At 39.4% G+C, this 19,790-nt stretch overlaps 3 protein-coding genes across 10 annotated transcripts; all 3 read right to left on the bottom strand.

Annotated features, from left to right (window-relative positions):
- Positions 1-561: 561 nt before the first annotated feature.
- Positions 562-3,559, bottom strand: LOC137741721 (ubiquitin-conjugating enzyme E2 28). 6 transcript variants are annotated; one of them, XM_068481433.2, is made up of 5 exons: positions 3,353-3,559; positions 3,068-3,145; positions 2,466-2,593; positions 1,396-1,500; positions 562-938 (listed from the first exon to the last, which is right to left on the bottom strand). In XM_068481433.2, the coding sequence occupies exons 2-5, from the start codon at positions 3,135-3,137 to the stop codon at positions 795-797; spliced, it is 447 nt and encodes a 148-aa protein (XP_068337534.1). In that variant the 5' UTR covers positions 3,138-3,145; positions 3,353-3,559; the 3' UTR covers positions 562-794. The 6 variants fall into 6 exon arrangements, with proteins under 6 accessions (XP_068337534.1, XP_068337533.1, XP_068337535.1 ...); XM_068481432.2 differs by having other exon boundaries at positions 3,068-3,177; positions 3,474-3,548; XM_068481434.2 differs by having other exon boundaries at positions 3,474-3,548.
- A 721-nt stretch (positions 3,560-4,280) lies between these two features.
- On the bottom strand, positions 4,281-5,649 carry LOC137743206 (Late embryogenesis abundant (LEA) hydroxyproline-rich glycoprotein family). The gene has a single exon (XM_068483090.2). It carries the CDS (start codon positions 5,450-5,452, stop codon positions 4,712-4,714), a length of 741 nt encoding a protein of 246 aa, XP_068339191.2. The 5' UTR covers positions 5,453-5,649; the 3' UTR covers positions 4,281-4,711.
- A 344-nt stretch (positions 5,650-5,993) lies between these two features.
- Positions 5,994-9,750, bottom strand: LOC137741720 (putative inactive receptor kinase At5g58300). Of its 3 annotated transcripts, XM_088680604.1 has the most exons (4): positions 9,286-9,727; positions 8,497-8,965; positions 7,612-8,388; positions 5,994-6,864 (listed from the first exon to the last, which is right to left on the bottom strand). In XM_088680604.1, exons 2-4 carry the CDS (start codon positions 8,885-8,887, stop codon positions 6,239-6,241), a joined length of 1,794 nt encoding a protein of 597 aa, XP_088536730.1. In that variant the 5' UTR covers positions 8,888-8,965; positions 9,286-9,727; the 3' UTR covers positions 5,994-6,238. The 3 variants fall into 3 exon arrangements, with proteins under 3 accessions (XP_088536730.1, XP_068337529.2, XP_088536729.1); XM_068481428.2 differs by having other exon boundaries at positions 7,612-8,965; positions 9,286-9,750; XM_088680603.1 differs by having other exon boundaries at positions 7,612-8,962; positions 9,286-9,745.
- Between the last annotated feature and the right edge of the window lie 10,040 nt (positions 9,751-19,790).

Here is a 19,790-nt window from a genome sequence, read left to right as displayed (position 1 = left end):
TCGCTGTGACTCGTTCGCATCCAATTCACAAGTTCTGCGCTTTATAGCTACCAATGATCGCGACCCCATGTAAGTTGGACAGATTTTTCCGATCATAAAAAACAAAACAAAAGAAATATGAAGACAATATTCTATATCGCAGATATATACGATGTTCCCTTCATCATAAAAGAGCTTAAGAAGCATCACAATATACGCACGAAAGGAATAGTTCTAGTTGCTCTAAACTCGGGAAAGGGACTCGAACTTGGGAGCAAGAAAGCAGGATATTTTATGGCCACTTGGCCTAACCCACGTCTAGTAACACATACAAATGGATTCAGTGCAACACATCGTTTCATGTTTGGAAGTGATTCTAAGACGGACATAAGTGCCACTCTTCTGAAAGCACGAGGGGCGGTAGTTCTACGGAGAAGCGCCTCTCATGTGCTTCTTCCAAGAAGTGATTTGGTCCCTCCAAGGATCACTTCCGAACGGGTTCTTTGACCTGAACACAAAAATGGCTTTCATTTGGATGGTGTTTAACTAGGCACTCTAAAGCAATCGTGCACTTAAAAAGCATTATTTCTTCAACAAACAAACCATTCACTTAAATATCATAGCAACGATACATTACACTTGTTTTGTCCTTCCATCTCGAATGCCTTCAAATGAATATTCACAAATGCGAACTTGTTCCTTGATCAACTTTAAGTCTCACAAATAGATAACTTTTCAATATTTCCAATGTTCACTTAAAAGGAGATGGAGTTCAAGCATTTGCAAGCCTTTAACAAATGCCGGAACCTTTGGTTTTACCCCATCGCGTACTTCTGAGTCCAACTGCGAGCAGTGGCTTCATATTTTGCCCTGTCCGTCTTGTACATGTGTGCAATTTCGGGGACAAGCGGGTCGTCGGGGTTGGGGTCCGTCAGCAAAGAGCATATGGACAGCAGCACCTGAAACACAAGTTCATTTGATAGACATTACAACCCATATCAAAAGAAGTTACGGAACTGGATTTAGTGCCTTTATCACATTAAAAGGAATCAACTTTAAATCCATCCCAAAAAATGACGACATCTCATCCTATGTTGAGCATACCATGTTACTTGCTCTGTAAAATGATTACATCTCATCCTTTTTAGGCACAGCCACATGCTTGAGCTGTATCACTCATTCCATCTCGAGTGATACAACAGGACATGGAGTGAAAAGTAGGATCACGAATGATGAGTACGTCTCACAGCACCAGTTGCAAGTCACATGATGCAACAGGGCTTGGAATGAGATGTAGGATCATTAGGATGCAGCCACAGGACATCTCCTTTTAATCTGATAAGGGGACATAAGCCACAGCTCTTGTAGTCCCACACACAAGACGAACTCCGACAAGAAGAAAATAATTACACAAACCTTGGAAATGGTTAGTGCCGGGCTCCATTGTTCTTTGAGAATATCAAGACATATGCTTCCATTGCTATTAATGTTTGGGTGGAATACCTTGGTCCTAAATGCAACCTGAAATGGAACTTGAGTTAGACTCTACATTCTAGACTATCAAGAGACGAATTCTGAAACAAACACAGGTAGACCAAAAGCATTAGACTACGCACGCAACTTGAGTTCGCCTCTAAAATTCTACCAGAGATAACTAAGAAGCCAAAAACATAAAATGAACACCTGCTATAGATAAGATGATTTTACAATAATAAGCTTTTGTTGTACAATTTTAAAAGTATTCTCAGATAAACATGATTCATGAAAAACTGAGGGAACAGAGAAACACCTTGCCACTTTATTGACTTCGGAAACACATATCCCTGAATATCCGGAATATCAATTGTGAATAAAAATAACATTTTAACATTAAAATCAAATAAAAAGAAGAATTACTTTAAACAAAGATTCAAAACAAAAGGCCACAGCTGATATACAGGATATTTTGGCTAACTGAATGTTGATGGCAGACGAACCTAAAGCCCCTAAAGGAGTAATCAGTTTGTAGACAGTTTCTAACTTGGTATTATATAACAGTCCCACAAACAGACATAAAATCGAAATGCAATATCAGTAACCAACCCTACTTCAAAATGCAATCTCTCTCTCGCACACACACATCTCTCCCAACCCCCTCCAAAACAAAATACGGGAGAAGAAAAAAGCTTAAATATAATTATAATGTGGCCTGGTACATCATGAATAACAACTACTTAAAAATGAACCGTGTCCAATAAATGCACCTGCAACGTATGGTTAAAATACAATTCGACATATGATACACATGAAAATCCCTCACATAAACTGCAGAGAACATTTTAATGGATCACCTGCATGTATGAGTAGATAACTAAAGACTATGTGCAGGTATCCATATCACCCATTATACGACTCACAAAAGCTCATATTTCAATAATGATACTGTACGGAGGAACATGACCACAACAACATATAGAAACACGAGGACCCGGTTTTTCTATTTGTACCTTTGGAGGCTTGAATGGATAATCTGGAGGGAAATGAATTGAAACTAGAAAAACACCACCCGTGTATGGGCTATCACCAGGTCCCATAATTGTCGCCTGCCAATGGAACATGTCCTCGGCCACAGGACCTATAATCCATGAAAGAGAAACCCACAAGAAGAATGTATGCCAAGTTCAGTAAAGTGATCAAAATATGAATACACCCGAGAAACATAAGACGCATGAGCCAGCATACTAGACCTATACAAAACCAGCCACAATGCGAGAATATCCTACCATCACTATTTTACATCAGCTAAACCATTAAAGGAGGATGGTTTCGCTCCCAAATGGACCATGCACAAATTTGCTACATCTTTATTTCCCAATCGATAAAGCAAAGGGTTAAAATTTCAGTTTTTTTTCTGTTCTGTCCAATTGATGAAAAGGGGGGCCAATATTTTGATAAAAATGGGAGCTGGAAACAGTTGAAATCATCGGAAAAAAACCCCGCTAATTCGCTGCAATTGGGACAACCATCTACAATTCTAAGACAATTTTATATATGGGATCCAAATTTAACAAAAAGACAAGGGATTTGTTCAAGGAAAAGGAGCAAATACCAGCACTGCATGAGGTAGGGGGGTCCTTCTGCAAATCCTTGAGCTCCTTCAAGATACGTTTAGATGCCATGACAACACCTACAAACACACACAATCACACAAAACACAACCTGAAAAACCCAAAAAAAAAAAAAAAAACCTAATCAAAACCAGATCGCGAGCCCAAACAAACCCTAATTTCCCACAAAATCACAGACAAAAGCGGATACCTTTATTTCATATAAATTAAAAGCAAAAACAAAAATCTCAGAGTAGTTGAGAATTGGATGAGATGGGGAAGAATACCAGGAGATTGCGCGATTGGGATTTGACAGAATCCGAGTTTGAAAGAAAATGAGAAGGTAAAAAATTGGGGAAATGTATTTTTGTATCACATATATAGAAAAAGATAAGAAAGAAAAAAGACCTTTCTAGAATTTTCTATCTTTATATTCCAACTTGGCGTGGGAGGGGATCCATGTCCTCCTCCGTGTTACAACATCCTTCATTTGCAACATCCTTCATACCCTCCACTTAAAGCTAATTACAAAAGAAGATATTTTTCTTCACCGATTGATGTTGATGCTCATCACCGCATTATTACTGTTTTATGAGTTTAAATTTTAAGATTTTTATAATAAATGAAAACAAATATTAAAATTTAAACTTCATCCAATAATCATAAGCAGGTTGACGAGCATTATCACCATTTGAAAGTGATGAGCAAAAATGTACTCATTGCAAAATACATCCCCTCACATTTTATTTTGTTTCAGATCAGGCACAACCTTTCGAATTTTTCACATTATTGCCTAAAATATTGAAGCGTAGGCATGTTCAAGTGAACCCAAGATTGCTTGTTTCAATTGAATTTGTCACTTTATGTGTAGGCTTCTCCGAACTCTTTGCTTTATTCAATTGGGTTTTTGGCTTTGTGGTTCCTCTCTTTGTTCTCGTGTCTTTCACTTTACCTTGTTCGATGCAATTTATTTTGATTGCTATGTAATTGGGAATTCGGATTTAATTACAAATAATTGGGATTTTGTAAGATTCAAGTAGGCTTATAATTGCGTTGGGTATCGATTTGTGTGTTTGCTGAGACGGGTTTGCAGATTGAACGGAACGGAACGACAATATCGTGTGTGATTGTGTTTCAAACGGCTTTTATCGATTAGTCAACATATAATTCTTCTGCGTATTTAGGCCATAACTCATAAGGTGATGAGGAAAGAAATCAAAACAAAAGCAAAATACAGACATTCATCTGCAGATTGCACCCCCTTACACAAAATGTAATACATTTGATCACCATATAAGACTAGTATTTAAAACCTTAAACATGTTTAATGGTTCTAAACAAGTTTCTCAACACTAATGAAAGATCCAGCACCACAAAAAGAAGGAAAAGCTTTTAAGATTAGACCTGATAGGCTAATACATAACAAAACAATCAAACCTTACATATCCAATCGACGTATGATATATGATGGCTCAAACCATTCTTCCCTCATCACTATTGGTAGCCGTTTTTCCTGCACCACTTTGAGTCTCTCTGGTCTCGTCTAAAGTAATCCCACGATCATGTCAGAGAGTTGAGGAAAAACGCGGGATCTAAACTACTATCCGTAACATAGAGAACGCGGATGGAGATCATCGAGGATTTTGTTATATGGGGATAATCTTATAATCACATTTAGCCTTGTTTCCGAAATCGATTTCCCTTTGCTTGGCATCGCAGTTTGAAATGATGGGAATGTCGTTAAACGGAATTCCTCCAATGGGGAAGCTAACGCTTCCGGTCATGGCTAAATTCAGTGTCATGTCCCTATTTTTCATGTCGATCTTGAGTTGGTCTGCGTCGTCTTTGTCAATCTTGGATTTATTAACCCTAACAGTTCCATTCAAGGACTTGGTGTTCTTGTGGCCCTGAGTAAACTGAGAAAACTGGGTGATACCTAGCGGGATGTGCGCAGACGTAACTTTGATCTTGAAGGCGCCATACTTGAGCTCAGTTTTGTCGTTCTTGTTAAAGAACTCCACAAGAAAATCTACCTTTCCCTTCAAGACGATGTTATTGTGGTTTTTAGTAAAGTTGAGGCTGGTGGCGTTGAATCTTCGGATGTAGATTGTTGGGAGATACGAATGGAAGATGGCCACGCAAATGAAACCAATAATGAGAGCGAGAATCACAATGGCGAAGAAGACCAGGCAGCACCATGCGCAGCAAGCGTAGCAGCCTGGACGAATACGCTTGGGACGCTCATGGTCAAGGTCAGGAACCGGATAGGGCTGTTCGCGGACCTTGCTGGGAGCTGAGGCAGTTTCAGAGAAGGCAACATGCCGCACACTGCTGGCCTTTGATTGGTTGCGGCCAGGAGGTGGTGGCAAGGATGAACCGTCTGCCATTGTTGGAACTCTAGCTAGCACCTCCTCGCCAGATCACGGAGGATAGCAATCGACGATAAAGGTGATGAGTTTTTGAACGATCCTTCATGTGTTTAGAGAAACATAGTACATTTCTTGGCTGGAAACTGAGGACCACAATCTATATACGGAAAATCGGAGTTGGCATGCAAAGGAAATTGGAATCGCCAGACTTGGAGAGAAACTGACCTACAACGGAAATGTAACCCCTAAATACATATATATACCCCCCTATTTTCAAGGGCCTATAACGTGCATCTCCGTAAGAGTAGCTTTAGACCAAGTGACCAACATTTCTAACCACATTCGCTGTCTCATAATGTGATGATGTGTACTTTCAACGTCAATTTTATAGTGATCAAAATGTGATTATAGGAATAGAAAATAATAATGGAAACGATTTCCGCACGCCAATGCTTATTTTTGTCACTTGATTCTCTATTTGATTTATTCAATCCAAATGTCAGAAATAAACATGAATGTGCGGAAATCATTTCCTTAAAACAAAAATCAGACAAAACTATTGAATTATCAAAGATCGTCGATTAATTCATTATGTTAAAATTCAATATTACAACAAATCAAGAAAAGAAAATACCCCACCTAAACTACTTAGAAAAATCTCACAATTGGACTGATCATAAATTGCCACTCTACAAAGCCGTGCATGTAATTGAATAATGCTTGGGAAAACCTTAAGAGGCATGTACAAAAAATGTACAGTTCTATCTTGAATTTCTCAGATCCTAATAAAACAAGTTTGAGCGGTCAAGGAGTCTGCACAGTTGAGTGCTTTGATTTATTCTCTTCGGAAGATGGCCGGTTCTCTGAGTCTGATTGCCGGATTTCTTCAATCATTCTAACAACTTCTTCCATGCTCGGTCGCATATCCGGAACCTTGGCCACGCACGCCATTGCAATTTGCAACATTTGGACCATTTCTTCTTCAATGTTTTGGTACCTCATCAGTTCAACGTCAAACACCTCTGCGGTCCACTCCTCCCTGACCACGGACTGGACCCACCGAGGAAGATCAACCATATCATCACGCCCCGGTGACTGGAGGGGAGCTTTTCCAGTCAGCATCTCAAGGAGGACGACACCAAAGCTGTACACATCTGATTTATGAGAGTGCCTGCGGGTTTCAATCACCTCTGGAGCGCGATAGCCTGCACTCCGAGCAGTGGCAGAAACATTCATGAGAGGAGTCAGGCCAACATCAGAGATGCACCCATTGAGGTCTTGGCTGAGAAGGACATTTGTGGACTTGATATTTCCATGAGTGAATTTTGGACCACCCACAGAATGGATATGAGCAATTCCCCTCGCGGTGCCAAGGGAAATCTTTACCCTCGAGTCCCAGTCTAATGCAGTTCTTCCGCCTCCTCGGTTTCCTGCCATAAGATTCAATAAAAATTGAGTGTGGTGCACAGGACAGTGACTTCAACATACAGCTGAATTTTCTAAAAAGGTGATCTAAATAGCCTGTCCTGAATAGATCCATTACAGACTTTCGAAAGAAGAACTAAAAGTGATTGCCAATACAGAGAAGAAAATTTGAAGGTAGCAAGCTGCTTTGCACACTTCAGCAAGTTGCTGAACTCGGAAATTTGTAGTATCTTTCGTATTGGTTATGGGGATAGAAAGTAGAACGCTAACCTGATCTTTTATTACGCATAACAGATGAGCATGTTTTACCATCAAGCAAAAGGAAACAGAAATAATTAGGAAAAGTAATAGGTGACTTTCAGTGTCAGTAACACTGGTTGAAGAATGGGGTATCACAATGCCTCCTCCAATGAGGACTAGAAAACCATTAGGCATACGGAGGTCAAACCAAAATTCACAATCTCGTGGGATGCATGCAGATGAAATGCATCCGAGTTGCAAAGCACGTAATTAGAACTCTGAAATCCCAACATAACACAATCATTATCGAATATCCTGCTCGACTACGTTGATGAAAACTCCTTAATTTAAAAATGATGTTTCTCTACAAGTATTCTACAGAAACTATATACTCTTCACGGTAATTACCTGCATTTTCTTTTAGATATGCACACAAGTTCTCACTTACAAATGGTGTGTTTATTTTTATGAAAGAGATATAAAAGAAAGAAATGGAGTAGTGACATGCATACCATGTAAAAGCGCAGATAAGCTCCCATTTGAGATATAATCATAAACTAGAAGCTTCTCGTCCTTTGAGTAATAATAAGCACGGAGTGGAACAACATTTGCGTGCTGTCCAACTCTTCCCACAATCTCCATTTGCTGTTCAAAATCCCTCTTCCCAACGACCACTTCCTTCAACCTTTTAACTACCACTGTTGTTGCCTCCTCTAAGACCGCCTTGTACGCAGTACCATAACTTCCCTTTCCTAACACTTCAGCTGAAGCCCTCAACAAATCATCCAGATCAAAATTGTAAGAACAACCTTCAAAGAAAACTAGTTTGTTCTTCTCGGGTTCTTGCACCCCACTCCCAAACTCCTCTTTGGGCTTCTCACTCCTTCCGCCGGTAGAAGACTTCCCCTTCAATACACTAGTTCCTCCGTTGTCCTTCTTTAAACAGTAGAGAACTATAATTAGGCCTAACAGCAACAGCAGAACAGACCCTCCAGCTGCAATAGCAATGATGTATCCCAACCTGAACTTTTTCTTGGAGCTTTTTTTATGAGGAGCTACTGGTGGTGGTCGATTGGAAGTAGGAGGTGGCGGCGGAAGGACGAGCGAGCAAGGCTTAAGAGGCCTTCCACATAAAAGTGAATTTCCCACAAAAGATGAATTGGGGAACCTTTGAAGGGATGATGGTATAGAGCCATTAAGACGGTTGTAACTTAAATTTAGACGCTTGAGCTTAGGTAGGTCGAGATCAGGTATAGGTCCGGAAAGGGTGTTGTTCTGGAGGCTCAATCCTGTGAGTTGTGTCAAATTAAGCATTGTTTGTGGAATGTTGCCTGTGAAGGAATTAAATGATAAATCCAATACATTGAGTTGAGGTGAAAAGGAGGTAGGAATGTCACCAGAGAAGTTGTTACGTTGCAGGTATAAGTGCTGGAGTGCAGGAAGGGTGGTAATATCAGAAGGAAGGACACCGCGGAGGAGATTAGACCGAAGGCTAAGAATCCGGAGGGCATCTAGCCTACCAAGGGTGTTTGGTGGGACAGAGCCCAACAGTCCAACTCCAGGAAGTCGGAGGGAAATAACCCGGGCGCCATTTGGAGTGCAAGTGATGCCAACCCAAGATGTGCAGACAGGGGTAGCAGGGTTCCAACTAAGCTTTCGACGATGGGGAACAGCGTCAGCGAAGTCAATAAGTGCTTGCCTATCGGAAGTCAGGTCAGAGAAAACCAGGGGAAGAAGAATGGCAATGCCAAAAAGGACGTGAATAACTAAAAAAGGACAGGACTTCATGGGGAGCTGTTAAGACCAAAGTCTACGAAAGTGACAAGAGAAAAACCAGAATGCAACCTCTGCAGGGCTTACAGTCTCCTGGTTCAGCAGGAAAACGAAAAAAATGAAGATTAGGTAGACAATAATACAAAGCATTTACATTAAGTAATTTGACCAAATTAAAACCTAATCCAACAGTCACAAGAAAAGTGGGTTTAGTCCAAAGCAACCACATTGACTAAATTCAACATTTTAAATATAGTAAAATGAATGAAACTGAGAAAATCATCGATGGGTTGAGCAGAAGTTAAGTGGAAAAACTAGCAGTAAGGCATTCATGCAAGGAGATAACACAAGAAAAGCACTTTTCACAATGGCAGGCATAGCAAGTTCAGATCTATAAGCACTTTTTTTTTTACCCGCAGTTTGCAGCAGAGAGTGCAGTGAGAGCTGAGGAGCTGCCCGAGCTGAATAGCATAGGGTAAAGCTCCTTCCTTGAAGTAAAAAGCTTCAGATCCAATCCAGGCATTACAGGTTTCTTCTGAGATAACCACTCACTCAGCAGAAATGTGGGTGCAAAAAAAGCACAAAAGTCCGAGACTTTTGAGAATTTGGTGGGATTTTAAGCAGGAAAAAGTGCTTCCAATTTTCTTACCAGACAATTGAGCAAAAGGGAAAGTTCAAAGCTTGGTTTTTGAGATTGATAAAAGGAAAATTTAGTGTTTGAATTGAAAAAGTGGAAGGGGAGAAAGGAGAAGGGAAGGGGAAAGAAGATTAAGGAATGAGTAAATTAGAGGGAAAAAAAGAAAGGGGAGATTGAGAGCGCTGCACTGCCCTTTGTGTGTGTGAGCTGTGTGCCCATTTCAAGACCATCATCCCAAATCTTAAGTGAAATATCATGTAATTATATTTGAAGGTAAAAACAAGCTTAACTGATATGAGTAAAATGTAATGTCTAATAATTTTTAATTATTTATTATGTGAGTCTCATTAATGCTTCAATCAGATCTTGAAAATTTATTTTAATTGATATCTTTTTAAAATAGGTCTTTCAAATATCATTTGTAACAAAAATAACATATCGTTTGGAAAAAATGAAACATTGTCAGCCATCAAATTAACATTAACATTTATCTTTTAAAAATGATCTATGAGCCTACTTAGAGAGACAAAGCCTAGCTCAAAAGAAAAAAGGATCTCCTCCATATCCTAGGGATCCTAGGGATCCTTTTCCACTCAAAAGTACCACTGTTTTTATTTTTGGCTTAACACGTTATTTTTAATTTTTTTTTTGTTGTAAAACAACAATAAACTTTTGTAATTTACAAATATAAAATTCAAATTCGAGTACAAGAGAATTAAAACATCTTTTTCTTAAATTACTTTAATTTGTGAAAAGAGATATTTAAACACGGATATAAAAGAATGGCTATTGTGTTTTAAACATTTAGTTAGTTGATTTAACCTACATCTCCACACGAGAAATGTTAAGGAGACTCTCGAAAAAAATTGGATTCTTTATAAACTCTCTGCCACATCATATTTTTAGCACAATGTTTTATAATATTAGCATAAAAATTAACGTTAAGTTGTGAGATGATGAGTGTAACCCAATTTAAGAATCTCTTTGGCATTGCTCTTAAATAGTATCATGGTATATGGTAAAATTTTGAACCGATTTGCTTTTCAATTCAAAGAATTAAGACATTACTCGTAATCTTCCTAGCCGTTACCATTATACTGCTCCTGATTGTTTTCTCCTTCACTCTTTTGAGAAATTGTTGAGGTAATGCACGTCAGTTTTTGTTTGTACGTCCAGAAATCTTCTTCACGCTACTCATATCGACTCGGCAGGGGAACTTTTTGGGTCAACTAGGTAGGGGAAATTAAGTAGATGCAATTGCATGCATGCTCTGGCTAACAATCATTGAATCGTTCCAATATGATTTATTGTGGCCGAAAAAGTAGCTATTGTTTCATTTCAATGAAAAATGTTTAATTGTGTTTTTGAAACGTTACGTTGTGTAATACTTTGCTTATTATAATATAGATGAGCGATATGTTTAATATTTTCAACTTCAAATTTATATATAAATAATAAATATTTGCATGTGTCATAATTATAGTGACCTGATAACCTTAGACGGTGTTCTGAGTACAAAGAAGAACCTCTCCATTTCAACATTCAATTTTCAAATTCCCATATTGGTAGGCTAAACCAGCAGCGACATTAGCTCCGTCAGCTTCCTTCGGTTCATCATTGCCCTGTGGGAACGGGCGCTTTTTTGGTCAATGAGGTTTCATGCTGCAGGGGACTGCAAGAGGGTTTTCAAAATTTTGAACCCGCATAAACACATACATGTGAAAAGTTATAATGTCAAGCTTCATCAATAATACTATTTCCCATTGCATATAGTCAGATCTCTGATAGAGAATGTGGGAATAAATAAGCAATAGTGACTCTAAATAGGTCACAAAAATTGCTAGCTTCCTATGAATTTCATATGTAATGTATGTATCTTTATGTTTGCTCTCAAAGGTTACTTAAGTATTCTCGAGCAACTACGAAGTTGGTATACACGAGAGAGAAACAAAAGCAAAACCCAGGTTTCAAGAACTGGCCTCACGACTTGTGCAATAGTTAAATCGAGACAAATATCTATCTTAAAAATTAACCATGTTTGAGTTGATTGAAAATCGAACTTGAACAACTGCTATTACAACACTCCCAAGTTTTCCACCCATCTAACCCATTGGGGTTATATGTGTTAAAGTTATGATGATGATGATATTATGACTTAAATTAAGACAAAGAAGTTACCAATTTAATTGAAGGTTGAAGCTAATGAGACATGGGATCTTTGATGGAAGAGTTGTGGACTGGGGGGAGGGAAACCTTGATTCAACCACTACCCCCACCTTTTCCATTTTATTGCCAACCACCTTAACCTACCATTATTACATTTTAGGTACTCCATCATCTGCATGCTCACCAACACCCCATGCCAAGTGCAAAAATTCCAAAAAGAAATTCTTAGCTCATCACATGAAAGAAGATACTTTACCTTCTCACCAATTAAGTAAGACTAGGTAAGAATTTGTGAACTAAAAACTTATGAAAATTTAGAGGAGAGATTCAGTCATACAACCGGACATCGGAATATATTTCCCTTTTTGGTATCTCTCTCGTGATGAGAAAGATAGAGAAACAGAGATATATCTCTAGTTACAAACAAGATCGTCATGGTGAAATTGTACATGCATGGTTTAAAACATCCAAAACAAGCTAACTCTGCAACAACTAGATAATGCCAAAAGAAATTCATGCACGAATAAGAAGTGGTAACCCTTCTCACGATCATGATGTCTCAGTAGCAGCACTTTTCAAAGGTTTCATGATTAAACATACATAATATTATATACCTCGTGAGTTGGAGAGGAACCTATATACCTTTAATGAGATGTATCATTTTCGTGCCTATCTCACTTCTTAAGTGACTTAACATGTAAGAGTTGAAATAACGCATTATGAGTGAAATACGTACAAAATGTATACCCTACAGGTCAACATTTCTGCCTAGTTTGGGTGTGAAAGAAGAATTTTCTAGGTCAGTCTCCTAAAATATTGTTAGCCTAATTGTTTTGTATTTATTATGTTTGTGAAAGTTGGTTTTACATGGAATTTTCAAAGGTGTATTATAATGTACTAAAAACACAATAGAATAGACAATAGCACATGAATTTTAGTTTAATTGTTTTGGTCATAAAATTAAACTTTGTTTTAAGGGTAAATTACACTGTACTACCTCAGGTTTGAGGTCTATTACAACCCCATACAACATTTTTAAAATATTTCACTTTCATACCTCAAGTACTATTTTATTTCAATATAATACATCTGTTACATTTTTCATCCATTGATCTGTTAGAAGCTAACGTGGTTGCCACATTTGGTCACGTGGCTGCCAAATTTATGCCACATGGTAAAAAATAATATTTTTTTATACATTAGAAATATTATAATAATTTATCCTATTTAAAAAAAAAAAAAAAAAAACCTGAAAACCCACTCTCTTCACCTCCCCTCCCATTCAAAACCCACCCCACACCCACCTCCCCTGCAACCCCCACCCCACCCTCACCTCCACCGCAACCCCCCACCCCTCTCCTTCACTCTCTTCACCTCCCCTAACCGATCCCTTCTCCTTCCCCTTTCTCTTTCTCTCTCCTTCTCTGATCTTTTCATTTTTCTCTCTCCACTCATCTGCTCTCAATTTCAAAAAACCAGCAAGCAATTTTTTTTTTTCATAAACACAAATCATGGTGGATGGGGTTGGAAATTGAAACACGGAGGGAATTGAAGAGATCAACACAGTATGCCCAACCTCAGCCGCCTCTCCTTCCTCTAGATTATTCTACGCGGCCATCAAATTAGAGACCAGCGACCCATTTGGGGAAGGTTCGTCCTTGGCGAACTTCTCCACCACCTGAGTCAGCGCCGCAACTTTGCGATTGGCCACTTCTCTTGGTACTTGCCCAGTATCTACAAATCTGCAGATAATTGCAAGGGAGGTGGGGTTGGGGTGGGTTTTTGGATGGGAGGGGAAGTCGAGAGAGTGGAGGAGAGGGAGGTGGTCGGGGAATGGGTTTTCAGTTTTTTATTTTTATTTTTTTAAATAAGATAAATTATTATAATATTTTTAATGTATAAAAAAAAAATTGTCACGTGGCATAAATTTGGCAGCCACGTCTGCTCCTAACGGATCAATGGATAGAAAATATAACGGATGTATTATATTGAAATAAAATAGTACTTAAGGTATGAAAGTGAAATGTTTTGAAGATGTTGTATGAGGTTATAATACACCTCAAACCTGATGTGGTACAATGTAATTTACTCTTGTTTTAAAGTATCCACTTGTATTTAATCTCTCATTCTCCCAGCTTGGCAGACAATCCATTTTAATCATGATCTAGCAGCTAATCATGTACAATTAATGTCAGCCTTATGTTATATGTCTTGAAGCTTTCAACTTAAAGAAAATGTTTCATCTTTGTATGTTCACTTGTTACGAAAGAATATTAAGAAATTAGCATCATTCTGACTTCTAACTTCTCGTGTTTGCTAAAACACAAATAATAATAAAAAATCCTAGGTGGGGTACATCCATCAAATTCAATTAAGAGATCAACTATACATAAACAACAAGGTATCATCCTGATTCATGATTTCTCCTAATAAATTTGCCTCTTTAACTTATGACACGTTGACTTACTATTAATGAGTACTCAAGAAATTAATATCATTTCAATTGTTGAATTTTCAAACGTTTACTAACTGTGAACACGAAAAATTCCTGAAACAAGAGACAAGAATACGTGTACAAAATATACTTTTTAATGATTTTGGGGTTACAATCTCTTTGTAATTTGATCCTCTGATTCTATCTTCGTAGGGCTTTTGAGCTTGATCTTGAAGACTGGGTGTATGGATTTCTTCAAGGGGGCCGTCGGGGCTTGATCTTGAGGGTTGATGGATGAGCGGATCTTCAAGGGCTTTTGGGCCTAATCTTGAAGACTGAGTGTATGGATTTCTTCAAGAGGGCCGTCGGGGCTTGATCTTGAGGGTTGATGGATGAGCGGATCTTCAAGGGCTTTTGGGCCTAATCTTGAAGACTGAGTGTATGGATTTCTTCAAGAGGGCCGTCGGGGCTTGATCTTGAGGGTTGATGGATGAGCGGATCTTCAAGGGCTTTTGGGCCTAATCTTGAAGACTGAGTGTATGGATTTCTTCAAGAGGGCCGTCGGGGCTTGATCTTGAGGGTTGATGGATGAGCGGATCTTCAAGGGCTTTTGGGCCTAATCTTGAAGACTGAGTGTATGGATTTCTTCAAGAGGCCGTCGGGGCTTGATCTTGAGGGTTGATGGATGAGCGGATCTTCAAGGGCTTTTAGGCCTAATCTTGAAGACTGAGTGTATGGATTTGTTGAGGTTGTTGATCCAAAGGGCCGTTGGGGCTTGATCTTAGGACGAACGGATGATGAACACTTTCTTCAAGGGGCCGTCGGGGCTTGATCTTGAGTCGGCGGAAGTTCTTCAAGGGCCGTTGGGGCTTGACCTTTGAAGGAGGATTTGACGAAGAACGAAGAGTGTTTTCTTGATCCTTCGGGATTTGCTTGAGAGCTTTAGAGTTTCGAGGCTTCAAGGTTTTGGTGTGATGTAAACTCCTTTCCTTCTTTCTTCTCTTCTTCCCCTTTTTTTCAAATGAATGCCTTGGCCTCCTATTTATAGAATTCCAAAACTTGATTTTTGGATTTAAATAATCAGATGAAATAAATCATTTCTGCCAGATATTGACACGTGTCCTATTTGATGACCTTTCCAATTTATTTCGATTTTTCGTTGAGTCACACGCTACATGTAAAATTTATGTGACACGTGAGCGTTGAAATTTTAATTATTGGTTAACATTCATTTCACCGAAATTTCGATGTCTACAAATGCCCCCACTTCAAGGCGCGTCGTTGACATGTGCTTGTCACGTGTAGAAGATGCGTTTTGAAGTCCCTTAATGTAGATGTCAACCCAAGGGCCGTCGAGGCTTGATCTTGAATTGAGCTGGAAATTTCTTCAAGGGCCATTGAGGCTTGATCTTGAGTTCGACTGGAAGATTTTCTGGTTTCCTCCAATCGTTGATTTCCCACAAGCTTAATCTTGAACTGGGCTGGAAGATTCTTTTGGTCTCCTCCGAAGGTCTGAACTTACTCCTTTTATCTGGAGTTGAATTTGATTCAAAGGTGGTGAACACTTGATTTTGAATCGGACTTGTGATTTCTTCAAGGGCCATTGAGGCTTGATCTTGAGTTCGACTGGAAGATTTTCTGGTTTCCTCCAATCGTTGATTTTCCTTTGTGCTACTCTTGAACTGGGCAGCAGGATTCTTTTGGTCTCCCCCCGAAGGTCTACGAGCGGTTTCGGGATATGGCAGGCAAGTACAAGGTGGAGGTGCTGACCTGTTTCTTTGTTCAATCTTTCCAATTCGTATTGAAGAGGGTTGGAAAGATTGAAGTTTCCTTGTCCCTTCTCTGGCAGTGTATCAACCGTTGAAGATGACTACTCGAGAGCAATACTAGGTAAGCAATCAGGAATAGATTCCAGGTAGTCGGTTCCAGATCGGAAGACTGACTCCAAGTGCCGCTGACTGTTCTCTTTCACTTTGCCATGCGAGTAATAACAGGGACTAAGGAAAAGACAGGGAAAAAGCATGATATGAGATACCTTTGCTTTCGAAGAAGCAGCGAATAAATCAGCACATATATTTGTTGTGCTTGTCTCCACATGCTTCGATGTATCATTTTCGCTTGCCTTACTTGCTCCCCTTTGCAGAAGTGGTATTTCCTTATGCAGGTTTAGCATCTTCTCTTGTAGTATTTGTCCTCCGATGCAGGAGTTGAATGCAACCTTTGCATTTAAATGGTGCTTCACTCCTTGGTGGCAACTGGTTTGAGTGGAGGTTCCGACATATTGCTTCCTCTGTCCTTGTCTTGGCAGGTGAGAACAAGGGCAAAGGAAAAGATAGGGAAAAAGCATGATATGAGATACCTATGCTTTCGCCCTTGATGATATGAGATACCTTTGCTTTTTAAGAAGCGGTGAATGAATCAACACATGCTTCAATCTATTGTTTCCTCCTGGGTCATCTGTACTCCAGGCATCTGGTATCTTCAAAGGTTGAATAGGTTTTCTCAAGGGAAGAAGAAGAATTGAGTATTTCGAGATGCTTTGCTGGGAGTGCGCCTTCAGAGGTGAGGAAGAGTTGGGCATTTTCTTCAGGTCTGCCTTGCCATAAGAGACGAAGGTCGACACATATAGGGATTTCTTAATAGCAAGTGGTGGTACCGTTCTTTTACCCTTGTCGACAAACGTCTCTTCGATATCTGAACGACGCCTCTTCGATTTCTGAACGAGCGCCACTTTTGACAAAGTTGCACGCGTTTTCTGAAAAGCAGAGAAAGCGTCGCCGAACTTTGCGCTTGTCGGCTAAAGACGTGCAGTCGCGATGATGGCCTCCACGTGTTTTCGACTTTGTCAGATATATTTTGACAAAGTTGAACGCGTTTTCTGAAAAGCTGCCAACGCGTCGCCGAACTTCACGCAGGAAAATCCGGATTTTTGAATCGGTGGTCGTGTCGCCTTGGCTTTTTATAGCGGTATTGATCACCCCAACATTCACACTCTGAAGATTGCCCATTCTTGAAAAATTGTCTCCGACCCTTTGAAATTTTTTTTTATATCCCTTCTCTTTGAACACCTTTGAAAAATGACTAACTCATCGAACCTTTGCTTAGATTTGAGTCTCAGCAGCGATCCGGTTGTGCCCCATCAAGGTAATGTATGGCGCCCTTCTTTTTTATCTTCTAACGGTCCTCTTACAGGTGAAGACTCTGTGATGAAGGACGCAACAACAGCTACGATAGTAGCTAGGAACCTCCTCACTCCTGAAGATAGTCGGCTGCTTTCAGGACGGTCCGATGAGTTGGCCGTTCAAGAGTCCCTCGCTCTTAGTGTTCAGTGTGCAGGCTCTGTGTCCAACATGGGCCAACGCCTACTTGCTCGCTCCCGCCAAGTTGAATCCTTGATGGCGAAGGTGGAAAGTCTTAAGCAAGAGATCAAACTGCTTAAGTACGAGAATAGAAGTTTGCATGTGCTTGCAAATAACTATTCGTCGGGCATGAAGAGGAAGCTTGATGAGCTGCAAGAATCCAATGGTCGAATGCAAAGTAACCGTCAAAGTGACCGTCAAAGGCTTGCGGCTTTCTTCCAGAGGCATATTTTTCCTGGCTCATCTAGTGTTCCACCAAGTATTGAGGCCTCTTCTTTGATGCCTCCCACTTCTGTAGTTTTTCCCAAGTAATGGGGCTTCACGTGAACAACCTTTGTGAAAGCTCCATCTTTTTTTTTTTTTTTTTTTTGTACACACTTGTAATTTCTCGGAGATCAATGGACATGCTTTATTTTATTCAGTGTATTGTGCTAAATACAAATAAAATATATACATCACCAAGATTTTTTTTTTTTTTTTTTTTTTTCTTTCGGTGGCTGATCCACCAAATTTTTTATTATTATTTATTTTATTTTATTTTTTATTACTTCCCAACATAATCATTTCCTTTTACTTTATTTTATTATTTTTATTATTTTATTTTATTTTATTTTATTTTTTGCTTTCGGTGGCTGATCCACGAAAGATTTTTTTTTTTTTATTTTTTTATTTTTAATTTTATTTTATTCTTTACTTTCATCATTACTTCCCAACATAATCATTTCCTTTTACTTTATTTTATTATTTTTATTATTTTATTTTATTTTTTTTATTTATTTTTTTTTGCTTTCGGTGGCTGATCCACGAAAGATTTTTTTTTTTTTTTTTTTTTTTTTTTTTTAATTTTATTTTATTCTTTACTTTCATCATTACTTCCCAACATCATCATTTCATTTTACTTTATTTTATTATTTTTTTATTCTACACCATCATTTTTTTTCCTATATATAGTGATCTGAGGCTGTGGGTGAAAACCCAGGCTGAGTCCGAGAGAGAGAAGGCGGAGGATCTTTGGGTGTGAGTTGACAAACTTTGATTTTGTTGATCACATTCAAAGGCAGCAGCAGAGGCAAGCAGACGGATGAGATATTTGGGTGTGAGTTGACAAACTTTGATTTTGTTGATCACATTCAAAAGCAGCAGCAGAGGCAAGCAGACGGATGAGATCTTTGGGTGTGAGTTGACAAACTTTGATTTTGTTGATCACATTCAAAGGCAGCAGCCATGGCGGAGGTGCAGAAGCAGCCAGATCTTGAGGCAGAGTGTAAGGCGTCGAGTTTGAAGACCGGCTAGTCGTTTGACAGCGGTCAATGAAGCTCTTCGTTGATTTTGATCATGGTGGCCAGAATGACGAGCTCGAGGTAGTGCAAGGTGTCAAGCCTGAAGTGGAGGAATTGTTGCATTGTCCCTGGGGAGGTTAACACTGGCGGTAGTGATTGCTGCAGTAGCCGTGTCTTCTGGTGGCTGCGATGGTGGAACTTTCACCTTTTTCTTTGCTTTTGTGAAAATAAGAAGAGTCAAGTCTTCTTTCTCTTCCTCTGCAAAAAGTACATTCATAGATTTCCTTGCTGTCTTTTGACAGATTACCCATGTTCACAATTGGTGGCAGCTTCTTGTGAATTTGGAATTGGTGACGGAGTGAGCAAGATGTGGGTGCAACTGTACTCTTTGCCTGGTGCTTGTTGCAGTGCGTCGCTTTTACCATGTGGGGTTATGCAAAAGACTACAGCGAGTGTGTAGTGCCTTTTGGTGGTGACGTTGCCGTGCACATTGACCTTGCTGCTTGCCTGGAGCTTGTTCCAGTGCGTCACTTTTACCGTGTGGGGTTGTGCAAAAGACTGCATCGAGTTTATGCTGTGTAGTGCCTTTTGATCATAATTTTCCTCGGTGGTGACGTTGTTGTGCCTCTTGCTGCTGCTTGGAGCTTGTTGCACCGTCATCGCTGCACTGTTCGCTGCACACCATTGCACTGTCTGTTGTCCTGCTGTTCAAGTTTTGTGGCTGTTTTTTTTTTTTTTTTTTTTTTTTTTTTTTTTTTTTTTGTAATAAAATTGACTTTCTTCTAATGAAACATTTATTTATTTATTTTGATGTGACTGTACTTGAAGTTTTGAAGTTTCAAGTTGCCTACGTACTCTTCCAAAGAAGAGATCAAGTCATAACGTAGTTCAAATGAGTGATGGTTTTGATGCTGGTTTTGCCGTACACAGTTTATGCTCTTGCGGGCCAGGAGCGTGGTACGTTTGCTTTAGGGGTAGTAGCGCTTCAAAAATCTGCCGTTGATGGGGCCGATCTCCAACCCGTCTTCTGCCATGATTAAGT

This window comes from Pyrus communis, chromosome 11, assembly GCF_041283825.1.
Source record: "Pyrus communis isolate YQ-2024b chromosome 11, ASM4128382v1, whole genome shotgun sequence".
In the NCBI taxonomy this organism is placed as follows: Eukaryota; Viridiplantae; Streptophyta; class Magnoliopsida; order Rosales; family Rosaceae; genus Pyrus; species Pyrus communis.
The sequence above is the reverse complement of the archived record's forward strand: the minus strand, read 5'-3'. Positions and strand labels throughout refer to the sequence as shown.

Bases quoted from the DNA above. Each gene is read 5' to 3' on its own strand.
- LOC137743206 (XM_068483090.2), bottom strand. From the start codon at position 5,452: ATGGCAGACGGTTCATCCTTGCCACCACCTCCTGGCCGCAACCAATCA.
- LOC137741720 (XM_068481428.2), bottom strand. From the start codon at position 8,887: ATGAAGTCCTGTCCTTTTTTAGTTATTCACGTCCTTTTTGGCATTGCC. The intron at 6,865-7,611 runs GTATGCATGTCA...ATCTTATGGCAG, and splicing joins CTTATCTGCGCTTTTACATG to GAAACCGAGGAGGCGGAAGA.
- LOC137741721 (XM_068481433.2), bottom strand. From the start codon at position 3,137: ATGGCATCTAAACGTATCTTGAAGGAGCTCAAGGATTTGCAGAAGGAC. The intron at 2,594-3,067 runs GTATTTGCTCCT...CATGGATTATAG, and splicing joins CCCTACCTCATGCAGTGCTG to GTCCTGTGGCCGAGGACATG. The intron at 1,501-2,465 runs GTACAAATAGAA...GTTCCATTTCAG, and splicing joins ATCCATTCAAGCCTCCAAAG to GTTGCATTTAGGACCAAGGT.